The sequence below is a fragment of the Molothrus aeneus genome, chromosome 5 (assembly GCF_037042795.1).
Source record: "Molothrus aeneus isolate 106 chromosome 5, BPBGC_Maene_1.0, whole genome shotgun sequence".
Taxonomy (NCBI): Eukaryota; Metazoa; Chordata; class Aves; order Passeriformes; family Icteridae; genus Molothrus; species Molothrus aeneus.
Genome location: NC_089650.1, coordinates 7,292,191 through 7,316,115, shown reverse-complemented (window position 1 = coordinate 7,316,115; position 23,925 = coordinate 7,292,191). Strand labels below are relative to the sequence as shown.

Below are 23,925 nucleotides of genomic sequence, written 5' to 3'. Positions count from 1 at the left end.
TCTACTCAAATAATGCACATGTCAGCTCAACCTTCTTGGTAGCTGAACAGCACAAAACCCTTTTGTTTTTTTCCCTACCCAAAGTTTATTTTTTATTTCTTTGGAGAAACAAGCAAATGGTGCCAAACCTCCGTTTCTGATTGTTTCTTGTAGGATCTTCCTCATATCTGGGAATGGTGTAATCTTTCAGGAAGTTAGCAGTGAAAATAAGAAATATAAATCCCCCCACACTGTGGAGTTATCATTCCAGAATAATTGTAACATCTATGAATCCAAAAATTAAAAAATTAGAACTAGCGTCTAAGTTGGTTTTATTTTTTTTTCCTCCTCTGGAAAATTTGTTCCTTTTTTTCCCTTCCCAAATCCACTAATGATGCTAGAGCTCTGTGTGTGGTCATTAAAGCATTTCAGCAACTTTCTGCAAATTCTTTACAGTAATTCTTTGGCTGCAGCACTACAGGATTGTCTGTTTATTACCAGAGAAACACACAGAGGAGAGCAATGAGAAGGGAACTTGCGGGGAAAGCATTGAGAAGGGAACTTGTGTGGAAGTGTCATAAATAACAGCAGCAAAACACCACGATCCAGCCCTGTGTGCAGTCAGTGACAGAGTGTGGTCTCACACAAGAGCAGGGATGGGCTGTAGCTTCCCCTCCCACCACTCTGCCTCCTTGCACCTCACAGGCACCTCAGGCAATCAGTTTAGAAAGGGGCCTTATTCACTTCTCCTCATATTCACCTTATTCACCTCTCCTCAGACACTCATTATCATCTGCTATTGCATGGAATTGGCAACCAGGAACCTTTGCAAGTAGCAGCATTGCAAAAAACAAACAAACAAACAAAAAAACCAAACCCCAAAACCCCAAAACTACCAAAAAAGAACTCCTTTTCTAAACCAGCTATTATTTAAAAATAAGGCTGTGCTTCCAGGACAGTATCTCACCTAATTTGGGGAGAAAATAGTGCTGTCACAGCACTTCTGTGCCCTTTGTACACTCAATAGCCATGGTAATGCAGAGGTTTGAGTCAGAGTGGGAGTGGAAAAGGATCACTTCAGCAAAACTAATGAACAGGAGAAGTCTGCAAGGGAAAGGGGTAACCTCTGCCTTGAAAAATAATGAACCCTACCCAGTTCTTGTCTCTATGGGTCTCTCTTGCAGTACTTTACACTCAGCATCAGTGATGGATGCTACTGGAGCATCCATTAGTGTTAGATTAATAATCAACAAAAATTAGATTAATAATCAGCCCCATTTGTGTCCTAGGGGTTTTGTTGTTGTTGTTGTTGTTGTCTGAACACTTCTTTTTCCAATTGCAGTGTCAATGCTTAGAGGTAGCTGTCAACTCACTTTTTATTAATCTGAAACAGATAAACTTCAAGCTTGCAAACCTGGCTAGACAATATGAAAACAAATCCTGTGGCCTCACCTCAGGACTGTCCAGATTCATTGCCAAGTTCCCCTCTGGTGAAGGGGTTTACTGGGACTATCCCATGCCTGCATACCTGGGGTAATTTGCCCGAGCTGAGCCAAGCATCTTAAACACGCGCGGAATTCCGTAAGATGAGAAATCCACGCTGAGGAATGATGCCCCTCCTCACTTTGCTGCCTGACCCCCTTGCTGTAGATGATGTGTGTGTGCTTTCCTCAGCTGCCTTTCTGCCAATCCATCAGCTTTTGGCTTCTCTCCACAGGAAGCAGGGAGGCCGCGTTCACCTATGCCATTACCGCTGCCGGGGTCGCGCACGCTGTCACGGCCGCCTGCAGCCAGGGCAACCTCAGCAATTGTGGCTGTGACCGAGAGAAACAGGGCTACTACAACCAGGAGGAGGGCTGGAAGTGGGGAGGCTGCTCTGCGGATATCAGATACGGCATTGAGTTCTCCCGGAGGTTTGTTGATGCCCGAGAAATCAAAAAGAATGCACGGAGGCTGATGAACTTGCACAACAATGAGGCTGGAAGAAAGGTATTCCAGAAAGGATGAGGGATGGGAACTTGTGTGCTGGAGGATGGGGGGGAGGCTGGCTTGGTGGCAGGAGGCATTTCCTGAGAGCTCACCCCTCTCTCTGAGAGCTCACCCCTCTCTCTGACACTATCCTGCACCCACATCAACCCACCTGTTGTTCACCTTTTTTATCCTGTTTCTTTTTATTCAGAGCTGGCCATGTATATATGGTACCTATAGTACCATGTATTATAGGTACTCCTGTAAAACTTTCTGCTTCCTAAGCCTTCTTTCCAGCCCTGATAACAGGGAGGACCTTGCTGGATCTGTTTAGCATAATGATAAATCACAGCTTTTCATCCCAAGGGATGCCGGGGCTTGTGATGGGACAAAACTGCATTGCTCAACTTCCACAGCACTTCCAGATATTTATTTCGGTGAACCCCAAATCACTTATTTCACCCCAGCTCTAGTGAAATACACAAAGTAGTACACAATGCACTTCTTAGCAGATGCACAACCATCTCTTTGTAAATACAAAGCTGAAAGAGCTGCAGAAGAAGAAGCAGTTTCATGTCTACAACCATGACTGAATTGCTTCTTGTGGTGACAATAAACATCATGGAGCTATGCTGATTTGTGTTCACTAATCCTCATAGCTGTCAAAGCTTGTCCTTTAAAAAGTGTAACAAATCTTTCTGCATCATATGTACCTACCTCAGGAGAGATTATAGCCTTCAAAGTGTTTTCCCCTAGGAAAAGCCCTCCACTCCAGTGTTGCGGAAAAATCCAATATACCAATGTAGCAATCCAATAAAATCTGACTCCTTCTCTAGTCCCCAAAGTAAGACTGAATTTTCCTCCTCTAAAACCATGTGTGCTTTCAGTCCTGTACTGAGCACTGGGCAGAGAGAGTAGAATTGGTGGTGATAGAAGCAATGCGATTATTTTACAGCCTGGATCTTGCTTACTAGCACAGTTGCATCGGCCATGCTCTGAAACAGAAGGTTCTGTATGGGCAGGAGTTCACTGGGATGGAAATACTACATAAATTCAGTGTGGTGAGAGAGGCATAATCATGTGCAGGAGAAAGGTGACTGAAGAGCCAAACAGAAAAGCAGCCTTGAGGGCCACAGTCTTTTTTCCTAAAAATTGCTGCCACAGATATAAAAGAACTTCATTCAGCAGTTGACAATTGGAAGACCAGCTCCAGGTCTGATCACTTCACTTAGGCTGGGAATTTCGGCTCAGCATCATAAATTGTGTTTGGAGGCAAAACAAGATGGAAGTCAACTCTTAAACTTGCCAGGGAGGATTTATTACTGCTAGATTCATTCCCATCCCCGCTTAAGCTGGCATCCTCTGTGGTGTGTGTGTGCCACCCCCATGGAGATCCTGAGGCAGGTCCTGCTTGGAACATGCCACAGTGTAAATGGGAAAGAGGGACAAAAGAGCAAAAGCAGATACTGAGATGGAAAACAGTGACGTCCCAAGGACAGAAAGAGCTCATTATGTGAACCAGGCACTGATCATGGGTCCCCCAATTCTAAATACAGCCCAGTAACCACCAGACCACATTGCTGATTCTTATGAAGCACATTATATTTTACTTTTCATCAGAATTTCATAAGCAGAGGGACATAACCAAACCAAATAAGTGCATGTTTTTACAGATACTTCTCATAGCAGAATTCATGTAAATAAATTTTATTTACAATTCTATTTTTTTCAAATGTTCTTGCAAAAAAGAAATTATAATAATTTCATATTTTAAGAAAGGAATACAAAGGCTTGCAATACCAACAATATATTTTTTCCCATTTTTAAAAATAGAAATGATATTTTGGGATTTATTAACTTTTTGTTGCATTTTTCAGTAGTTATTTATACCCATAGCTGTTCATTAATTCATTGTTTTGCTTTCAAAAGCTAAGAATGACTGAAAGAATTTGGTGTAGTTTTTTGGTTTTAAGTATATTCCATAAAATCCAGAGGAATGTGCTAATATAAAACATGTTTTTGGGGGTCATGTTTAGAAATAATTTTGGTGTTATGATGTATATTCCCTTTATGTGAATATTCAGAGTCATACAGTAAATAATATTTAGTGATTTTGGTTCTTCCAAGATAATTTGGTATTTGTATAAATAAGACATTTTGAATTCAGGACTGACCAAAACTTAAGGTTAGAACAAAACCCTGGAACCTGGAATATGCTTTCTGTGTTTCTGGGTTGGACCCTTGCAAAAGCAGTTCCAGAATTTTCTGCAATTTGTGTGTGAAATCACAAGTTCCTTCTGAGAATCCAGGCAGACTTGGAATCTGACCTACATTCACCTGAAATCTGGCTGGTTTGGGGGTCCTTGGTGAACCTGGACTACACTGTGAGTCTGACACAAAATCTGAAACCAGGGGATTTTGCTTATGCATGGGTGTCATTCTTACATTCTCCACATGGTCCTTATTCACACTCAAGTCAGAGATCACAGAATCACAGTAGCATTCACAGAATCACAAAATCACGGAATAGGTAAGGTTGGAAGGGTCCATCCTTCCCTTGCTGGCTCCTCCATTTGCCTGGGTACAACACTGAACTTCCATCTTTCTCTTTTTTCCTTCCAAAACTCTCACAAGATAACTGGGAAATGCTTGTACTGCTCTGAGAAAATCTGTCAGTGCTGTCCTGCTGATCTGTGTGTGGCTTGTCTTAAAATTCAGAAGTGCTTTGGAGCCAAGTTTCTGTTCATTACAGCTGCCATAAAGAACCAAAGTGCAGATATTTTATCCATGTTATGAATAGGAAGAAAAGGTGAGAAAGAAAACACACACAACAGGAACGTTTTAATTCCTTCATTGCTTTAGAAGTTCTCAAATATTTTCAAATAAGGTATTTTCCACCTTAGAGTGGTAATGGACAGTAAAGATGGTAAAGGAAGTGTAGGCTTTTGTGGCTTTCTCCAGAGATTTCATGGCTTTTTCACCATTTAAAGTACCCTGCATTCACATCTGTAATGGTAAGGCCTGCAGCTCTTTTCTAGTCATTCCAAATTTTTGAGTTAGCTTAGAAGAACAACTTTTAGCCAACAAATATGCTACCTTCCTTTTAGTCTTCTTTTTGAATCTCAGAGCCTTCCAAGTCAGAAACATGAGGAAAAAAGGACACAAAAAGCTCCCAACCCCACATACAATTGTTTCCAGCTTGCTCTGAAGTCAGTGCAAGTCAGGCACTTGATGACCCCACTAGACATCTACCAGGTGCCCAGAGGTTCATTGCTAGGATCATTAGTCAATACTCTGGCCACCAGTTTTTTTCCCTCAAGCAATTATTTGAGTGTTCTTTTATACCCCCACAAGGACTTTCTCATGTGCTCTCAGAAATCTTGCCCATTCTCCATCTCTTCCAGCACTTGTGCCACACATGCCTGGGGGTCAGAGGGGTTTGTAAGTACAGCAGTGTGGCTTTAATAATTTGCCTTTGTTGGGATGCTCTCAAAATCTGATCTTCACTGCTGGTACTTCACTGCTGCTAAGAACAGAGCCCAGAGAAATTTTTCTTTGTGGAACAAGCAGCATGCTGTAAAAATAATTGCACAAACTTTGCAAACAGAGGAGGGGAAAAACAGTCTTGCAGGGGTCTTTTACTTCTGTCTAGGGTTGAGATGTTCAATACAACCTTCTAATAAATGATCTCATTGAAAAAAAAAAAAAGGAAATTTAGGCTTCTCGGGGAATTTCTGATGACTGTGGAATGAATGAATACCCTAATTGCCCCACACTGCATCCTGTATGGCTCTGCACTGAATTTCTAAGAATTGTTTCAGCTAATGGCAGGTGTGCAAACTTTCTGCTAAATTTGCAATAGGAAGCACCAGTGGCAAAATCGTAATCTTGTCATTGGTGTGATTTGGAGTAAATAAATGCTCAGGGATTCCTGGTGGCACAAGACTCTCCTGATGGAAGATTTCTGTTTGGTGGCAAAGTGGCACCGCACGGTGTGAAAGAGCAGAGGAACAAACTTCCCTGTCAGTTTCCAAACATCTGCTGTGATTTGGGATGGAAAGAGCAAGTGTGGTAAATGAAAACAAGCCCCCAAAGGAGGACTAGTGTAAGGCTAACACAAATGTTACTGAAAGAATGTTTAGTTGCAAATTTGAAAGATTACAGAGAGATCTGTGGGCAAAACTTTTACAGAGTAATGAAAAATTAAATATCAACAAACCAAGTCAGCTTTGATGCTGTTTTATGAGACAGCTTTCTACCATGTATTTTTAGAAATAAGTATCTTTATTCTGGGATAAATGAACTTAGAGTAACATCTGGGAAACCGCATCATTAAGCTTAACTTTTTGTTGAGAGTTTCAAAACAATGACTGTCTCTCACGGGAAATCTCATTTATAAAAATGGAGGTTTCTGTTTGTTTTTATGGGGTGAGTTAAAAGAACAAACTGACAAATTGGTAGCAGATTGCAGCTTTTACCAAAAAGTAGAAATGTTTCTAACAGTTTATCAATCAATTAGGCTCTTACAACAGACAGTGACTGTGGTTATGTGGAGAAGAAACTGGCCCTTCCAGAAACACACCCATCACTCTGACTGCCAGCAACTCTGCCTGACACCATCCCAATATTTACTCCTTTGTTACAGCAGTGGGGTTTTCCTGCTGTTTTTTGTAATGCCTGGAAAATGGCAACAGCTTATTTTACATATGAAACAATAAGAGTGTGGGGAAAAAACAAATAATTCAGGCTCTCTTCAGAAGAGATTTTTCAATTATTTAGGACAACATTTCCACGTAAGACATGGCTTTTTCTCATAGTTTCTGTTGCAATAGGCCTGTGGTATTGGGAAGGGGTTCTTTTGCTGACTTCCTTTGGCTGTAGAACAGCTATTGAGGTGATTTGTTGATTACCATTAATTACATACATACACATATAAAGATACAAAATTTATATATTATATTATATTATATTATATTATATTATATTATATTATATTATATTATATTATATTATATTATATTATATTATATTATATTATATTATATTATATTATATTATATTATATTATATTATATTATATTATATTATATTATATTATATTATACATACATAAACAGACATAAATATATATAGCGTGTGCACATAATTATGAATATTTATACATATTTATGTATATGGTCTGTGCATATTTTATGTAAGACAGTGTTAGCTCCCTTCACCTCATGTGAAGCATTGTAATTAGTCAGTTCATTCCTGCAAGATGCACAGTGCCTAATTTGCTGCAGGCTGCCCACGCTGTCACCTGACAGGATGTAAAGATAAGGAGCAATGCTCAGAAAAAGACTCTGAATCAAATGTCCTGAAGTCACAGTGGAGGCTGAATCCCAGTTTCAAACGTGAAAGCCAACTAATTTTATGCTCTTATAAGCCTAAAGTATTCTTTAAAATGTGACTTTGTTTCCTAAGTCATTTCAGGGATGCAAAGAATGTTACTTTCCAGGTTTTACAGCCTCGGGTCCATCATTTGCTGAAAGTTTCTTTCTCTAAAAGTGACAAATTATTTCACTACACAACCCTTGTGAGACCACTCATGAAAGAAAAGTTTTCAATAGTTGTGCTTCATGCCGTATTTTTAATCTTCCCGCTTAAAGTGATTTGCAGTCAGTTACATAAATCCAATTTCAAAAATGTTGGTGTTACAGCTTGGGTGGGTTAGATGGACTTATCCATCTAAGGACTAAGGACTTATCCATATGTCCTGAACTAAGGACTTATCCATATGTCCTGAATATGCAAGCTTTGGCTCAAAATCTCATGAGGATAGATCTCCTGCTTCCAGTTGGGCTGGATTTGTTAGCTTATTTTCTTCTTCCAGAAACACACCCTTAGCACAGACTGCCAGCAGCTACATCTGGTACTACCCTACTTTTTGAACAATTTGCTTTAAAATTAGAGGGGGGAATAGCCAAATATTTTAGGACTTGCTAAATGGTTTTATTCAAGAAATGTGCATGCCCATGCATACCATGTAATGCATGCAAGGCATGTATCAAACATCTAGTGAAATATCACTGCACAACCTCAAACCTGACACATCTGTTCTGCCTGACAGAATAAAACTACCAGTGAAATATTTTTAACTATTTCAGGTGATATTTTATCTTTAAGGTTTACAAAGAATTCCATAGAAAACAGGGTGGAACACTGCTAGCACACTTTGGGGATGATGGGGAGGATCAGGCTTCTGAAGGAAACTGCTTTGCAACATTTCTCTGTAAAAATAACATTCAGAATGTTTTAACCAATCGCAGAAGTTTGTTGATCAAAAATTTATTTTCTCTTCCCCTAGAAAGTAGAGAAGAAACACTGATGGATTAGGCTATTGTTCACCCTCACAGCAGCAGGGACATCCATCAAATGGGCGGCAGGTCCCAAAATGCTGGGTTAATTTTCCTGGTAGCCAAGAGGAGAACTTCTGTAAAGAATGCAGTGGGCTTTCCTCAGCTTTTTCAACACACTAAGTGGGGACACTGTCTATGGAAGGGGGTGCCTTACCCAGGGAGGGAAGTGGAGGGCAGGAGGAGGTGAATTGGTACCTCCAGGCACCTCTAATGGTCCCCAGCCCTGCTCACTCTGGCCAGTGGCAGAGAAAATCCAGCTCATGCTGTGTCTGGACACTGACCTGCTGCAAAGCAGAGGCTCCCTGCTCCCATTAAACTAAACAATAAGGAAAGCAGGGACATGACAAGAGGAATAAGCACAGTAACTCAGTTCCCCATCCCACACCCCACAGAATATAAACACTGTTGTGATGCTTGATGGAACAGAGGAGCAGAAAGAAAGCCATGCAGATGAAATAGCCTTATTCCTCTCCTGCTGGCTGATTGCTCCCTCTTCACAGGAAGGGAACACAACCCAAGGAGACACACCATGAACTGCTCAATTTTGGGCTCTGTGATCTGCTATTAACCAAGAATAATTTCAGGACATTTGTATTAGAAGCGTAGCATTACACCCTACTAATCTTAGTTACAACCATTGCCTATCCAAGATGAAAAGCCAAACCCAAACAAACTGAGCTTGGATTCCCAGAGGGATCCAGGAGATCAGCATTTTGTCAGCAGTGGTAGGGCCCAGGCTGCACTGAGATTTGGGTTAGCTGAGATTTGGGTTAGCCTGTGCCCACACAACATCAGCAAGCCATCCCCTGGCTGCAGCTGCATGAGCACCAAAGAAGTGGTGACATCTTGTGACCAGAATCTGTCTCTTTTGGTAGTTATTACCCAAAACAAAAGCTGATCACTTGCATATTTGATGAGGCAAAACTCCTCAAGTCTTTTATTTCTTTTTGATGCTTCAGTCAAAAAGTTATATGGATTTTGTTACACTCAACACTTGGAAAAACAATGTGAATTTCCATTGAGGAAAACAAAAGCCAACAGGAGTAAGCCAAAACACATACATGCACAAAATGTAACTATTGTTTTTACATATATATATGTAAAACTATTGTATACATATATATATATATGTGTGTATATATATATATATATATGTGTATATATATATATGTATATATATATATATGTATGTCTATATTTTATCCAAATAGGATTTTTACTATGTACAGAAACTGTATCTGATGTTCTGATGTTATGCAGTTGGGTCTAGATATGGAACTTGAAAAGGTGAATTTCTTTTAATGCATATAATTCTTTTTTATTTTGGTCTTCACAAGGCTTTTTCTACTTAACTGGCAGCAGAAAGCCCTCAAATTGCATTTTAAATGTATGATTTATATAGGTATAAAAAAATGTGGGATTAAGAAAGCTTTAATGTTCTATTTCACAATTCATTTAACAAAGTAGCAGTAGTTAGAAAATTTTACTTGGCAAGATCATACTGGGGTGGGAGTGGACCTGTATGTGGAAAAGGGACCTGAGAAATGTTCCTATGATTAATCTGAGGCAGCACAGCCCAATGATGGGAATTTCCTCTGGGAGGTAGGTCTTGCTGTAAACCATTCAAGATTAGATATCAGGCACTGACATATGACAAATGAAACTGCTGAGAGAGTGGCTCATAGGAGCTAATGATTTTCAATCTTTAATTAAGCACCTAGCTTGGCATAGTGTCTTAGATTTGAGTGAGTAAGTACCTTTAGGGTTCAGGGTCAGAGCTTTGATGGGAATTTTGCCGAGGAAAGCTGAGCTGGGGAGACTTTTAGGAAGCAAAATGTTAGTTACTCTTCATTCAGAGCGCTGAGCAAACAGGGTCAGACCCGGCCACCTTTGCCAGGTCCCATGGCACATCCCTGGCAAGTGGGAAGCTGCTCAAGGCACCACACAGAGAGAAATTCCTCTGGAGGGCCAGAACATGCTGGCCTGTCAGCAAGGAAGGGCATTCTGCAGCATCTGGGTGGAAAGAGGGGAAAAAATGCTGCTCAGAATCTGCTTAGGTTGGGCCTCGTATTCCCTGACCTCCAAGTCTTTGGGCACATTTTTATACCCACAGCTGACTGTGGGCACACAAATTATAGCATTCAGGAATTTAACTACCTGATGATTGGGCCTCTGCTCAGTGTTGTAACCCCAAGCATTCCACATTCATGACAGAAGCCTCCAAAAAAATTAAAAAAACCTGCAAGATTGGCCTCAGGAGCATGAATTAATACTTTTTGAAACTTCTGATTTTTTGAGCCTGCATGGCTTGCATTTGCAAGTCCTCCCACCATCAAAAATAGTGGGAATCTTTGAAAAAACACAGCAGTGAAATCAGGTTCCTGCTCACCAAAATGAATCACAAAACTGGACCTTTAGAAAGACAGCAGCAAAAAAGAAAAAAATATCAAGAGTTGGGATAAAGTTACTGGAGATTGTAGTATAGAGGCTGCCAGGTAGTGTCTATAAATTATATATATATAATGTATGTAATAATTTATACAAACATCAGCATCTCAACCAAATACACACAGGCAAACAATTCTTGTACAGACAGAGAGGCATCCATATATAAATACACATTTCCAAAGATGTCACCCAGGACACTGAAATGGGTGATGTCTGTCTTTCAGGAGCAATGACACTTTCTAGGGAAGCACATCAGAGGCTCCTTGGGACAGTGTTGAACCCACAGAAGAATAAGGAGCCTCATGAACTTCACCTCCTCCCACTCTCTTTGCAAGCTACTGACTTGGCCTTTTCAACCAAAATGTAGACACCAGAAACACATGTAGGGCATGACAAAATATGGACCCTTCAGCAAGATTTACTGCTCAGGGAGGAGTACAACTCAGGGATGACAGATCCCATTGTCAGTGCTTTCCTGGAAATCCTTAGATCCTCATGCTCTTTGGCGGAGGTGTAAAAGTTGTATCCATCTTGTCATGGATTTTGTTGCAGTTCTTACAGCTGCAACTGCATGTTGAGAAAGCTGTAGGAATGGGATAGTTTCAACAAAACCAAACATTTTTCAGCACAACTTCATATCAAGCACAACTTCTAAGCATGTTTTAATATATATATATACAAACACATCTAAATATCAATAGATTATTTGTACCCAGATTCATGGAACAGGATTGAAATCTTACTTAGGGGTCTTTGGAAAAAGACTTTCTCCATAGGCCAGAAATGGAGACAGAGGAGACCCTGGAGACCCCTAAAAGACCCCAGAGAGTGTCACAGTGCATCCATCTCCTCACTGCCACTGAAATGCTGCTGCTGCAGCAGAAGGTGGCAAGTTTTCTCTTCTGTCAGTATGGAAGACAGGAAGGTGGTACAGTGCATTCCAGTGCCCACAAAAAAACCCAGCTCATCACAGCCTTGCTGATTTTCTTCTCTTAAAGCAGTTTCAGCTACAGGAATTTCTTCCCCAACTCAGTAAATCTTGCTGGGAAACACCTTTTCTGCCTCTGATAGCCTAACTTCACCTTGACCCTGGTAAAGCCTGTGGTTTCAGAAGGTCTAAGGTATGACCATACTGAGGTCAGACCTCAGCAGGGGCTGTAGCTCTTCCTGAGGGGAAGAGGAGGAGCAGCTCTGATCTCTGTTTTCAGTGACCAGGGACAGGAGCCAGGGAACGGCTGGAGCTGGGTCAGGGGAGGGTCAGGCTGGAGATCAGGGAAAGGTTCTTCCCCCAGAGGGTGTCGGGCACTGCCCAGGCTCCCCAGGGAATGGTCACAGCCCCAAGGCTGCCAGGGTTCCAGGAGCATTTGGAAAATGCACCCATGGATGCACAGGGTGGGATTTTGGAGTTGTCCCGAGCTGGACTCAAAGGGTCCCTTCCAGCTCAGGATATTTTATGATTCTTGCATAGGTTGCTCAGCTATCTCATACTTGCTACCGTATGTTGGTAAGGGAGAATCAAATCCAAATATTCTCTTTAATACTGAAACCCCAGAAATTTGGGAAAAAACAAACCATACAATTTAAGTGAAACTCAAACAACTCAGGAGGGTGCCCTCTATTTGCAGGGATAACCAGATCTGTACAGCTTTTATTTTAAGGCCAGTTTCTGAAGCAGTAAGCATTTTTTACTCCCTCCTACTTCATTATACCATTGTACTCAGATTTCGGCCCTTTTATCCTTTGCCCATTTCAGTCATGTTCTGGGATCTGCAGCGAAACCGCTGCAGGAGATGGTCTGCAGCATCAGTAATGCTTTCAGACAAGCTCCCTAGCTCATGTTTCTTTGTTAGCATCCCGTTGCGAAGGGGAAAGATCAGCTCGCTTTGTTCTTAGGCCTTGATTTCCATAAGCTAATGATGACTGTGGGTGTAATTATGGTCAGCCTTAAGTGGTAACGCAAGGGCAGAAAAACAGAGAGGCGCTTCCGTGGGGCTGGCGTCCCCCTGCTGCACACACGGGGCGGGAGGACACCGCTGCCTTCCCCCGGCACAACCTGGCCCAGTGTCCTGCTTCAGGGCAAATCTGGGAGAGAACCCCCAGAGGGGCTCCTCTAGGAAAGCAGATTCAATTGGCCCCTCCCCGCAACCGGTCCGGGAGAAAATACCTCCTTGGAGAAAAGTGGAAAAAACCTGTTTATTAAACAGTAAAACTTAATATTAATCAATAAAACCCCCTGCTGCTCCAAAAGAGATGACAAACTGAGAAAGTCCCCTCCCCGGGCCGCAGCTCAGTTCACTCAGTCTCTTATCACTCAGTCTCTTATCAGTCTCTCCAGTGCTGGAAATGCCCAGGCCCGGCCCGGTGCCCACAGCTGGAGCTGCCAGTGCTCTGCTGGGTGTTCTGTCCAGAGCAGGTTTGAACAGGTCCAAAGAAAAGGGAAAAAGGAAAAAACCACAGTCCAGGGAACTTCTTTGCCTCAGCTAGCTAAAAGCTAACTAAGAGCAAAGGGAAGCTCTGTCCCTCTGTCTGTCCATCTGCAGACAACACAGTCCAGGAGCAGGAATGTGGAGGAGTGAATGCAGTGTCTGAAAACAAACTGCGTGCTCTTCTTTCCCCCCTTCACTCTCTGCAACAAGTCTTAAAGGTGCAAAACTTATTATTCAGCATAAACAGAACTAGACGACTGGGGATAAAAGCATCATCTAGTCAACCTAGGACACCCAGGGAAGGAGGGATGTGCCGGGATTGGCACGGCTGGATGGCAGCAGAAACAGCAATGTGACAGTGGAGCATCAACCTGAGCACCCACCCCCAAATTTGTGTCTCCTCTGACTCTGAATTAAACCCCTCTGGCTGAACCTCCTCTACAACGGCAATGCATTTCTCTTCTCTCTTGCTCAACAGTACTCTGTTGAGCAGGAGAGAAGAGAAATGCATTGCTTTCACTCCTTTTTTCCCTCTAGTGATGTGTTATCATTGCCCTGGTGGAAAAAAAAGTATTTGTGGCTGATTGTTTGCTGAATAGTTGGACTAAGTACTGCAATGAGTGCTGCTTTTTCAGGAATGGGACATTCTGTGGGTGGAATAGGCCATAAGTTTACTGCTGGTGGTGCTGGTATAGGTACATAGGAAAAATCTTTAATTATGCAGTGAATATAGGATCTTAAAATGGTTTGGGTTGGAGGTGACCTTAGAGATCATCTAGTTCCAGCTCCCTGCATGTAGGCTTGTTCAGTCACACAGTAGATACTGTTCTTCTTAAGCATTCTTTGATCATTACTTAAAGCAATTAAGTATTTTGAATCTTATACCACTTAACCCCCAAACCCATTCTTGTTTTCTGTTTTCAAAATGAAAATGATTTGAAAAAAATTTGAAGTCCCCTGAGGCTCTAAAGAAATGCCTCCTAAAACGTAAGTAAATATTCTCCAACATTTGGAAAAAGAATGGGAATGTTTTCCCAAAAAAACGACAAGACACTGTATTTCCAACCAGGTGCCACTTGAAACAAAATGTTATGAGCATTCTGCTGGGAGGTGAGAAGATTTATAAGCATGCATTTGAAAAATTTGAACCAGCAGTAATGAATACTCATATGAACTAAATAGACTGAGGTTTAGGCAGGCTTGCAACATTGTTTTCCTGCAGTAACAATATGCAAATATCTGTACACATAGGTTCTCGAAGAGAGAATGAAATTGGAGTGCAAGTGTCATGGAGTTTCAGGTTCCTGTACAACCAAGACCTGCTGGACCACGCTTCCTAAATTCAGAGAGATTGGATATATTTTGAAAGAGAAATACAACGCCGCAGTGCAAGTGGAGGTGGTAAGAGCCAGTAGACTGAGACAGCCAACCTTCCTGAAGATCAAGCAGATTAAGAGCTACCAGAAACCCATGGAAACGGATTTAGTGTACATTGAAAAGTCACCCAACTACTGTGAGGAAGACGCTTCCACGGGGAGCGTCGGTACCCAGGGACGGCTCTGCAACCGCACCTCTCCCAACGCGGACGGGTGCGACATGATGTGCTGCGGAAGGGGGTACAACACACACCAGTACACCAAGGTGTGGCAGTGCAATTGCAAATTCCACTGGTGCTGCTTTGTCAAGTGCAACACGTGCAGCGAGAGGACAGAGGTGTTCACCTGCAAATAGCGGCGCCGCGCGCGAGCGCGCAGAGCGAAGCCCCGCGAGCGAGGAAAGTGGAGTACCACAAACAACAACAGCATCATTTTGCACATCTGATCCTCTTGGGGGAAAGAACCCCAGCCAACACCACAACAACCACTCCCTCCCCACAACTACCTATTCTTCTAAGGATGGTGCATTTTGGCTGGCTGGCTGTTGTAACTGCTTTGGAAACAAGGGCAACAGGATTAAGGTGATGTTGACAAACACATGAAACTTTCTCTCTGTCTCTCTCTCTTTTTTTTTTTTGAAACTACAATCTGGGTGTTGTAGAGTTCTCTTAGTGTTTTAAATTATACATATCAGAGAAGCTGATTGCATTGCAGCTCCCATGACATTTAAAAGAAAAAGACATTTTCTCCTATTTTACAGCAACAAAACTGTCTGGCCCTGTGCAAACAACGACTTTTTTAAGGAAATGAAATCTTCACTGACGAGAACACAGCATTCTCTCTGCAAAAAACAAAATTTCTAAGAAAGCAGATAGAGAGAAAACAACAGGTAGGGAGCAAAATGTATGGCAGAAATACTCCACTGTCAGTTTGGAAAAAAACCCCAACAAGCACTCACAAAATTACATCAGCTGCCAGTGACACTGGAACTCTTTGAATGAACATTAAAAATAATTATTTATGGTTTTAATAGTATCAAAAAATTCTAAGCACTAACGGGTAGCTATGTCTTAATTCTGTACTAAATGTAAACTTATTGGAACTCTTGACTGTATGACTTTTGTATTTGGTTCTGCCTAAGTTCTTCAATGCTACTGATCTGTTGTCACTCCACTATTAGAGAGCTCAATTACTGTTTGCAATTGCCAGAACTGAGCAAAACCATGAAACTTTGGTTACCAATGTTCGATATTGACTTTTACCACTTGCCTCCTGAATAAGAATGACTTTTTCAGACTCAGGCCTGAGGTGTGGAGCACCTGCTCACAGCTCCTCATAGGGAGTTTTAGGATACAAAGATGTGCTTCAACAAGTATCAAAGGTTTTGCTTTGACAATGAATGCACTGGCAGGGTCTTCCAGGCATTGTGTTTTCCCTTTAATGGTTGAAAGTTAGTATTTTCAAGACTTTTAAGAAACTTATGCTCAGTATGCACTCAGAAGATGATAAAAGTCTGGCAGCTGAGCTCTAGGTTGTTGCAACCTCTGAGCTGTCATGGCTTCACAAGCATAAGAAAGCCAAAATTTGGGTTAGGTGTGTCATCAATATTTAAAGGTTGGCAATAGAGTACCTTCTGGTAAGCACGTGAATGTTAAAAGAAAGAAGCTCACTTAAAGCACTCAATCCTAATTCCCACACTTTTTCCCTATGAGAGATTTTAAAAACAGCCTCAGATATTTTACTGCTGTAAAATGTAGTGTTTTAACCCCAAGAGCCCAGATATGCCCACTTAGAACACAGCCCATTTAACCATGTAATTGTTTGCTTGTCCCAAGGGTCCCTGCCTGATTTTCTGAAAACTTGGATTAAAAATCTCCTTACATCTGCATATCTGCATTTTTAGCTTTTGTTTAATTTTTGTTCCGTATATTGAGGGGCTGCAGAGACATGAGCCCTCCCTACCTAACATGGAAGCACTTGTCCATCCACATGGTGCTCTTGGGGCAAGGGGCTGGTGGATCTAGAGCTCCACCAGCTCCCATTCTGGATATGTGAATGAGCCAGAATTACCTCTGCAATTTGTGGACCTGTATTATCAAAAGTAACTAATGATTTGGGGACCTTCATTTGAACACTTGTGAGGACCTGCCTTTCTGACCCCCAAGCACTTACCCTTTGAAAATCAGACCCGTTTGATGACTCCCCTCACAGAGCAATGTAAAATTGCTTTTTTTTTTCTTCTTCTTTTTGATGTTGCTGTTGATTTCTAAATACCAGCCTTGGCATGAATGATTGCAACTTCACAGAAGTCAACAGGGGCCCCCAAAATACTAGATTCACTCCATGTAATTTAAAGTCCCTTGGACTCATGGGTATTGTTGTTGAATTCTAGTGACGATACTGTACTTTCACTACATTCTTGACAGGAAGCAAATAAAGCTCCCAAACACAGTAATGCACAGTCTTATGGTACTAGATACTGTAAATTTATTAGAATAGTATTTGTTAAGTACAATTGAGGAATCCAATTAAGTTATATTATTGTATATCGTTTAAATGTCTATAGAGTATTTTAAATTATTGCGAACTACACTGCATTAGAGAAAAGAAAAAAAGGAAAAAAGGTTATATATTATAACACCAACCACTCAAAAAAGTGGACCAAAGTGACACTTTCTCTCTTCCACAGCCCTATTTGAAGTAGCTCTGTCTGCTACTGTAAGACCACTGTAACAGTCCCATGACTGGGTGACCACTCTAGAATGTAAAGTTTCAGAGCATCCTACAAAAGCTTTGCTCATGTGGAGCTGCAGCATTCCAAAAGGTGCTGTATGGCACAAAGCAGGGGCTGGCAGTGGGAATGCTTGGACTTTGAAATATGTCCCATGGAAAAGCAGTTCTGATCAGAAAATACCACTGCCACTAATATACAGAAACACTCCCCAAAGTGACGACTTCTAACGAAGGTGTCTGTGAACAGAAGTGGGTTACACACAACTTTTATTTTTAAAAATGTAGTTTGGTGTCAAAGACCTGTGACAATAGAGGTTGGAACATGACCAGCAGCATGTGGTTTAACCATACCTTAGCCATGACAAAACTCAAAATACATTATGTTATTAAAGAACTTAAGAGCAAAGATCAATTTGTTTACTATGTTAATGTTTTATGGCAAGCAGAAAACAAAAGATGAAATGTGTTTCCATTAAAACTTAATTTTTTCCCCTTCCAGTTCCTTTTCCTTTTATTTGTTCTTTGTTAAGGGAAAAAAAAAAAAGGCAACAGGGCATTATGAAAAGAATATTTGTGTACAGACTTCTCCACATGAGAAATGATAGGCGAATTCCAAGTCCTAAACAGTTTTTGTGTTTCAGGAAAAATAGTAATGAACATGACTATGTGTGGTATCAGTCTTGAGCCATCTTCCTGCACCAGTGCTACAGAGACACCAGCACCTACAATGCTGCTACCAGAGACTTTAGCTGGCTACAATAAAAAGTCAATTTCTTGGTGGAAGAAAATAAATGTTTTGTGATAGAAATTTGGCATCTAACCCAAAAATGGTTCTTGACCATGAACCTCACATAACAGATTAGCAAACAGAGAGGAATAAGAGCTGTACAGAAGAGGGTTGAAAGTCCTGACTTGGACACTTGTACATGCTCCAGCTTATTAAAGTCAGCTATGGACACATCTGAAAACCCTACCTGAATCTGAACCTGAAGGATTCTACAGCATTTACCTTGGCTAGAATGGTTACAACCTCTTTGATATTGAGAATACTGTCTTCCTATACAAAATCTAAAGAAACTGTACAACTTAAGCTGTATTTACCCCTCAGGGAAGGTATCCAGATACAGATAGTGCTATAGTGAAATTCTACATGAACTGAGTCCAAAATAACTTCATTAAAAATGAGCTAAGTTGGCCTGGGTTTTACAGTAGCATAAGTATGCACAGTATTTTACCCACAGATGCCAAAGAAAACACTGCACCTTCTTTCTAATTACATCATGGGAAACTTGTTAATAGAGCTGCAGGAAGTTTTTATAGCACATGATAATACTACATTTGTTTCTACGATGACATCTGGAAACTAGGTGAAACTCATCAAAAGCTTTGCAAATCTTTTAACAAATCTAAAGCATGTTGTAAGCAGGTCACCTAAAGTTTTAAACATATTTCCTTGGGTCTCTCTGTTAGTTGAAGACTAAAACCCCGAAGTGATACTGGATCTAACAAATCAAGACCTTCCCTTATAGCAGCTTTCCCCTGCAAACGGCTCAGTGTGGCTTTCATTATTGAAGGCAAAATTGGCATTCAGCAGAAAATGCTTTCTATAAAGCTAATTTGCATTCATAGCAATTTTCATAACTGGACAAGAATGACTGCACGTTTCCTTTCCAGCCCTTCAGAGCTTTTGTTGCAATGACAGTTCCCACAGCGAAGGCGATGGAGTAAATGGTACAGTAAAGACCCAACATTCTTCTCTCTGAGTGATGGCCACAACAAGATGTGGGATATACACAACAAAAACTATGCCTAAGGAAAAAAAAAAACAAACATCAAAGTTGGAAAGGCAGGGGAAGTTGTAAGCAATTTCAGTTTGTGTTACTGATATTGTAAGAAACCTCCTGTGTGCTAAACAAACCGCATTGTAGGCTGAACTTCACCCACAAGCTCATTTCCCCTCAAATCCAAAGTCCCTGTCTGCATGTCTACACATTCAGACTTCAACAAGCCTATCCAAAGGTTGGCAAGCATTTCCTTTTTCGTGTTTAATCTGCTATTAGGAAATGGTAGGGGATCATTTTCTGGCAGGGAACGTATAGCCGCAAATTTAAAATTTGCATCTCATTTTTTAAATGAAGATTTAAGGCTTTTCTCCCCTGCACAATCCTGCAGAACAGATATGTTTGCTTTAAAAGATTTGTTCAGTGAAGAATGGCAGTTCACATGATACATGGTAATTGTTTGCAATGTGTTCCATAGAGCAGGGAGGGAATAGTACTACTGTAAACTCAAAATCTTTAGTCGTGCTCTTTTTACTAAAAGCAATATATTAATTATTAGCTGTTTGGAGACCCCCTGTGTGAGTCTATTTTGATCATCCTTTTCAGAAGTTAGTGCTATGAAAGACCAAAAAATTGAAATATTAAAGTTTGCTTTGTTTCCAGGTCCTCTTATTCTTGATGCAAATAGGTCCTCAGATCAATAAAAAAAACAACTTAATGAGACTTAAACTTGCATAGGTCATAAAAAACGATTAAGATATTTGTTTCATAGGCATCCCAAACAACTGGCAACCGCACCAGACACTGGAAATGTTTGCATCTAAAGCCAGATGTATGATTAGCCTCTGCCTTCATTTGCCCAGCAATTTAGGGAAAACCCTGCATTTTAGATCCCATACAACTAAAAGGAATTCCCAAGAAGATTACAAGATTTTGATCTTATTGTTTAATTCCTGTGGCTGAGAATGAAAAGGAGCATTCCCTCAATCTTTGGGTAAAGGGAAACCCAAAGGCATTTTGAAGGCTATTCACACCACTCAACTTAAAAGACTAAAAGACAGGCTAAGGGAAGTGACAGCCTCTCCAGAGTCCCTCTACAATAGGGAGAGCAATCTTGCTCCAGGGGGGGGGCCTTAGTTCAGCTCTGACAGACCTTCTCCCTCTCATCTGGAGAAAAACTCTCGGAAGACAACTTAACTGCTGAAATTAAACACCAAAAATTGTATCACGGGAATGAATTTCCGTTTCCTCTCTACCATTTGCCTTAGTTGCTCTTGGGCACCAATTTCACTTTCCCTAGGGTTTTCTTAAGTGCAAGCTTTTTTATTTTATATGTTGTGGAATAGATGCTCCATCAGTGAAATTTGCTTTGCTTTTGCTTTTTACTTCCACCCTCTCTTCTCTTCCAACCAATCTCCAATTCCTGATTTAATGCATGGACTATCTCCCCGCAAAAATTATTTCAAAGAGAATTATAAAAGCCAGACTAGTATGCAGTGATTTGATTGAAGCAGTTTCCTACAAAGCATCTTATTTATGATTTTGAATTCTTCTAAACATATAAGCTGTCCAGAGAACACTTATTCAAGGGGTGAACATTTAATAGTGTCACGACAGTGGTTGTGGACAATCCTAATGGATGTTCATTGAAGTCCTCTCCTGGTTCTTTCACCAGAGTGGATCCAGGCTGCACTGAAAGGATATCACAGCAACTGCATCCCAATTATCTGAGTTCAGCTTCCAAGTTAGGCTTGTTCAAAGGGCAGTGAAATTTAACAATCATGTATTTTCAGTAGTGCTAGACATAACATAGAATTTTTCCACAGTGCTAAACATCATCTCAGCACTTTGCTGAGGTAAGTATTACTTTTTTTTTAATACAGAAATATACACATAACAGGAGGTTTAGGCTGGATATCAGAGAAAAGTTCTTCCTCCTGTTCAGGCACTGCCAGGCTCCCCAGGGAATGGTCACGGCCCCAAGGCTGCCAGAGCTCCGGGAGCATTTGGACACCGCTCTCAGGGATGCACAGGGTGGGATTGTTGGGGTGTCTGTGCAGGGATTGTTGGGGTGTCTGTGCAGGGCCAGGCGTTGGACTGGATGATCTTTTTGGGTTTCCTCTAGCTCAGGATATTCTAAGATTCTATCATACTTGAAGGAATTAGCACACCCAGAGAGGGAGAGAAAAGGTAATCCTCAAATTGCATCTTATAGCCCAAATAAAAAGCCTAAAATGCATGTACATTATCCATGTATTTCCATGCACACGTACAGATATATGTAAATGCATAGAAATGGATGTGTGTGTGTATATCTGAAAAATACACACTTCAGATATTCAGAACAATTTCTGTAAGCTCCTTCCTCAATTTTCCTTTTTCAAGAGGAGTGGATTTTGTTGCCTCCTACTGAAATATAGGGACACAAATTTTCTATGTTGTCTTCCATATATCTGTGTCATCAGTAACTTCTGAGAAGACCTCCTTCTTTTATTTGTTGGTGGGTTCTTTTTATTAGTAGATCTTGATGGAAAACAGAAGGGGAATTAGATCTAGGTGATTTTTACGAGCCTTTTCTAAGCAGAACTGTTCTGTGATTCTATGTTTGTGCACTTGCTAAAAGGGGATGTGTGTGAAACCTCTCTCCCTCCGCCTAGTCAGGAACAGAAGGCAGCCTAATTCCATTCTAAATCCCTTGCCAAAGGCCCCAGCAGAGGCCAAGAGTGAGGGCTGAATTCAGAGGTCCTGGTTTTCAGTGCTATTGCTGGCCCCACCTGCAGCACACAGGAGCGACAGTTGTGATGAATTTACATTTATTGGCAAGCACCTCACAACCCTTCCTCCTTATCTCTCTCCTTAAAAGATAGGCTACTTAATATTTGCCCCTGGCTGATATCAACAAATGTGTCATGATATGCACTTGATCTGCACCCGTGTTAACCTTTTGAGCAGATGCAGGCACTTTCAGTCAGAAAACCATCACTGGTATGCTCTGTTAGCACATTTACAGTAATGAGTCAGATAAATGCTTTCTGTTTTTAAAAGGCCAGAAGCAATGCAGCAGGACAGGTTTGTCCACCCACCGCATTTTGTTCCAGCAATTCTGGCACTGAGCTGCATCTGGGATGAAATAGACTTAGGAAGCCAACATGCCAAGCTTGAAGAGTAGGGTAAAGTAAATATATAATGGCGTGGGAAAAAGTCATTTGTTTGTTAATATTAGGTGATATAGAATATCTGTTGTTCAGGACAAGGAACCACAGAGTTGTTGGATTGTGTTCAAGAGTGTCCAGTCGTCTTTTTTTAGTGGGTAAATTGCTTTACTCTCTGTGCATGTGCACACATGCAGAGGGACTTGGGAAAGATTTACTGAGCCAATGCATTATTAAACTTTACTTTTCATGGAAGAAACAAAAGAAGAAAGTGTTAGGGATAATCCAAGCGAGAAGTACCTGGAGATGGGTCGCAGCACGGTAAGAAAATACGTGCTTTGGAAATTTCAGCTGACTACCTAATCCAAACCACTCCTGGAGGAAGGAGAAGGAATGAGGAAGTCAGTTTGTGGTTACCAGCTCCTCTGGCTGTGATATCCAGTACATAATTATTACAGGGCTACAGTTCAGCCAGCTTTTGACAAAAGAACTACCAAGAGCTTTCTCTGCATGTTTTCCATTCAAGTGTGTTTAGTCATAAATACTTGGTTCTGATGGCATTTTCTTAGTCAAACAGAGCCACTCCTAAGCATTAATGTTCCTAGTATAAGCCTCTGGTTTTTTATTCAAGTTGAAGGTCTTTTTACAGAAGTTGAATATCTTGGACTTTTTCAGCCGTACTAATTGTGGCTGATTACACTCCTAGCACTCTACATCTACAAACCCTTTGCAACAGTTCATACTGTTCATACAGTCTCTGCTGAAATGCTTCCATGAAATAGAAATAATCACTGAGATGCTCAATAGAGTTATAAAGTTAATTTTAGAAAAGGAAAAAAAAAGGAGCAAAAAGGACAATTAGGCCAGAACATCAAATTTCTTTGTTCCCAAGCAACTTATTCAAATTCAGCTTCTCTAGTCTTCAGGATCATAAACCAGAATCTCCTGGGTTTGTAACGCTCAAATTAACTTATCCAGAGGAATCCCCATTTTAGAGGTATCTGAAAATATCAACTTTCAGTCCCAAAGACCTGGAAGAAGAACCAATGAGCCTTTAACAATCCCCAGTGATGCCACTTTATGCTTTAGCTGTATTTGCAAATTTAAAATGAAAAGGTAGATGTGGAAAATGTTAATTTTTAATCAGTGCATATTTTTCAAATTGTATTACTTTTTAAAGTGATGGCTAGAACTCTTTTTCATTATTTGCAATTTTACAAGCAGATAATAAGAGGTCAACACACCCCTTTGGTGATGTTTTCCTGAAGTGGAAGTCAATTTAGAGAATTGAATGCCCTCTAAAAGTATTGGAACCACTTTTGTAGTTTTTGATTCTGCATTAGAAAGTCATGTATACTTCAAACACATTTAGTTAAAGTACCAGCACTGTCAATTTTTGTTATTGGTAATTCCTGAAACATTTTCCCTATCCCTAACTACCCACTAGCAAAGAGAATAAACAGAAATAAATTTTTTCGAAACCCAGCTAAATGAGTGCTTTCCCAAGGACCTGCATTTGCTTTCTTCTAAAAACAATACCCTCAGTTTTCTGTTCAAAGCCTTTTGCATTCAAGAGCTGCCTCTTTTCCCTAGGTGGGTTCACTTGAGCTTCTTTTTCCACTTCAGCTTTTTAGCTGGCTGCCCTCCCTCCCAGCCTGATA

General features: G+C 40.8%; 1 protein-coding gene across 1 annotated transcript in view; it reads left to right on the top strand.

The window, feature by feature from the left end:
- The window catches only part of WNT7B (Wnt family member 7B), a 40,773-nt gene extending 25,606 nt beyond the window's left edge, over nucleotides 1-15,167 (top strand). Inside the window, exons 2-3 of the mRNA XM_066549912.1 lie at nucleotides 1,697-1,968; nucleotides 14,474-15,167. Of these exons, the coding sequence (XP_066406009.1) occupies nucleotides 1,697-1,968; nucleotides 14,474-14,953 (752 nt within the window). The 3' untranslated portion in view covers nucleotides 14,954-15,167. The remainder of the gene's footprint in view (nucleotides 1-1,696; nucleotides 1,969-14,473) is intronic.
- Nucleotides 15,168-23,925: the final 8,758 nt, after the last annotated feature.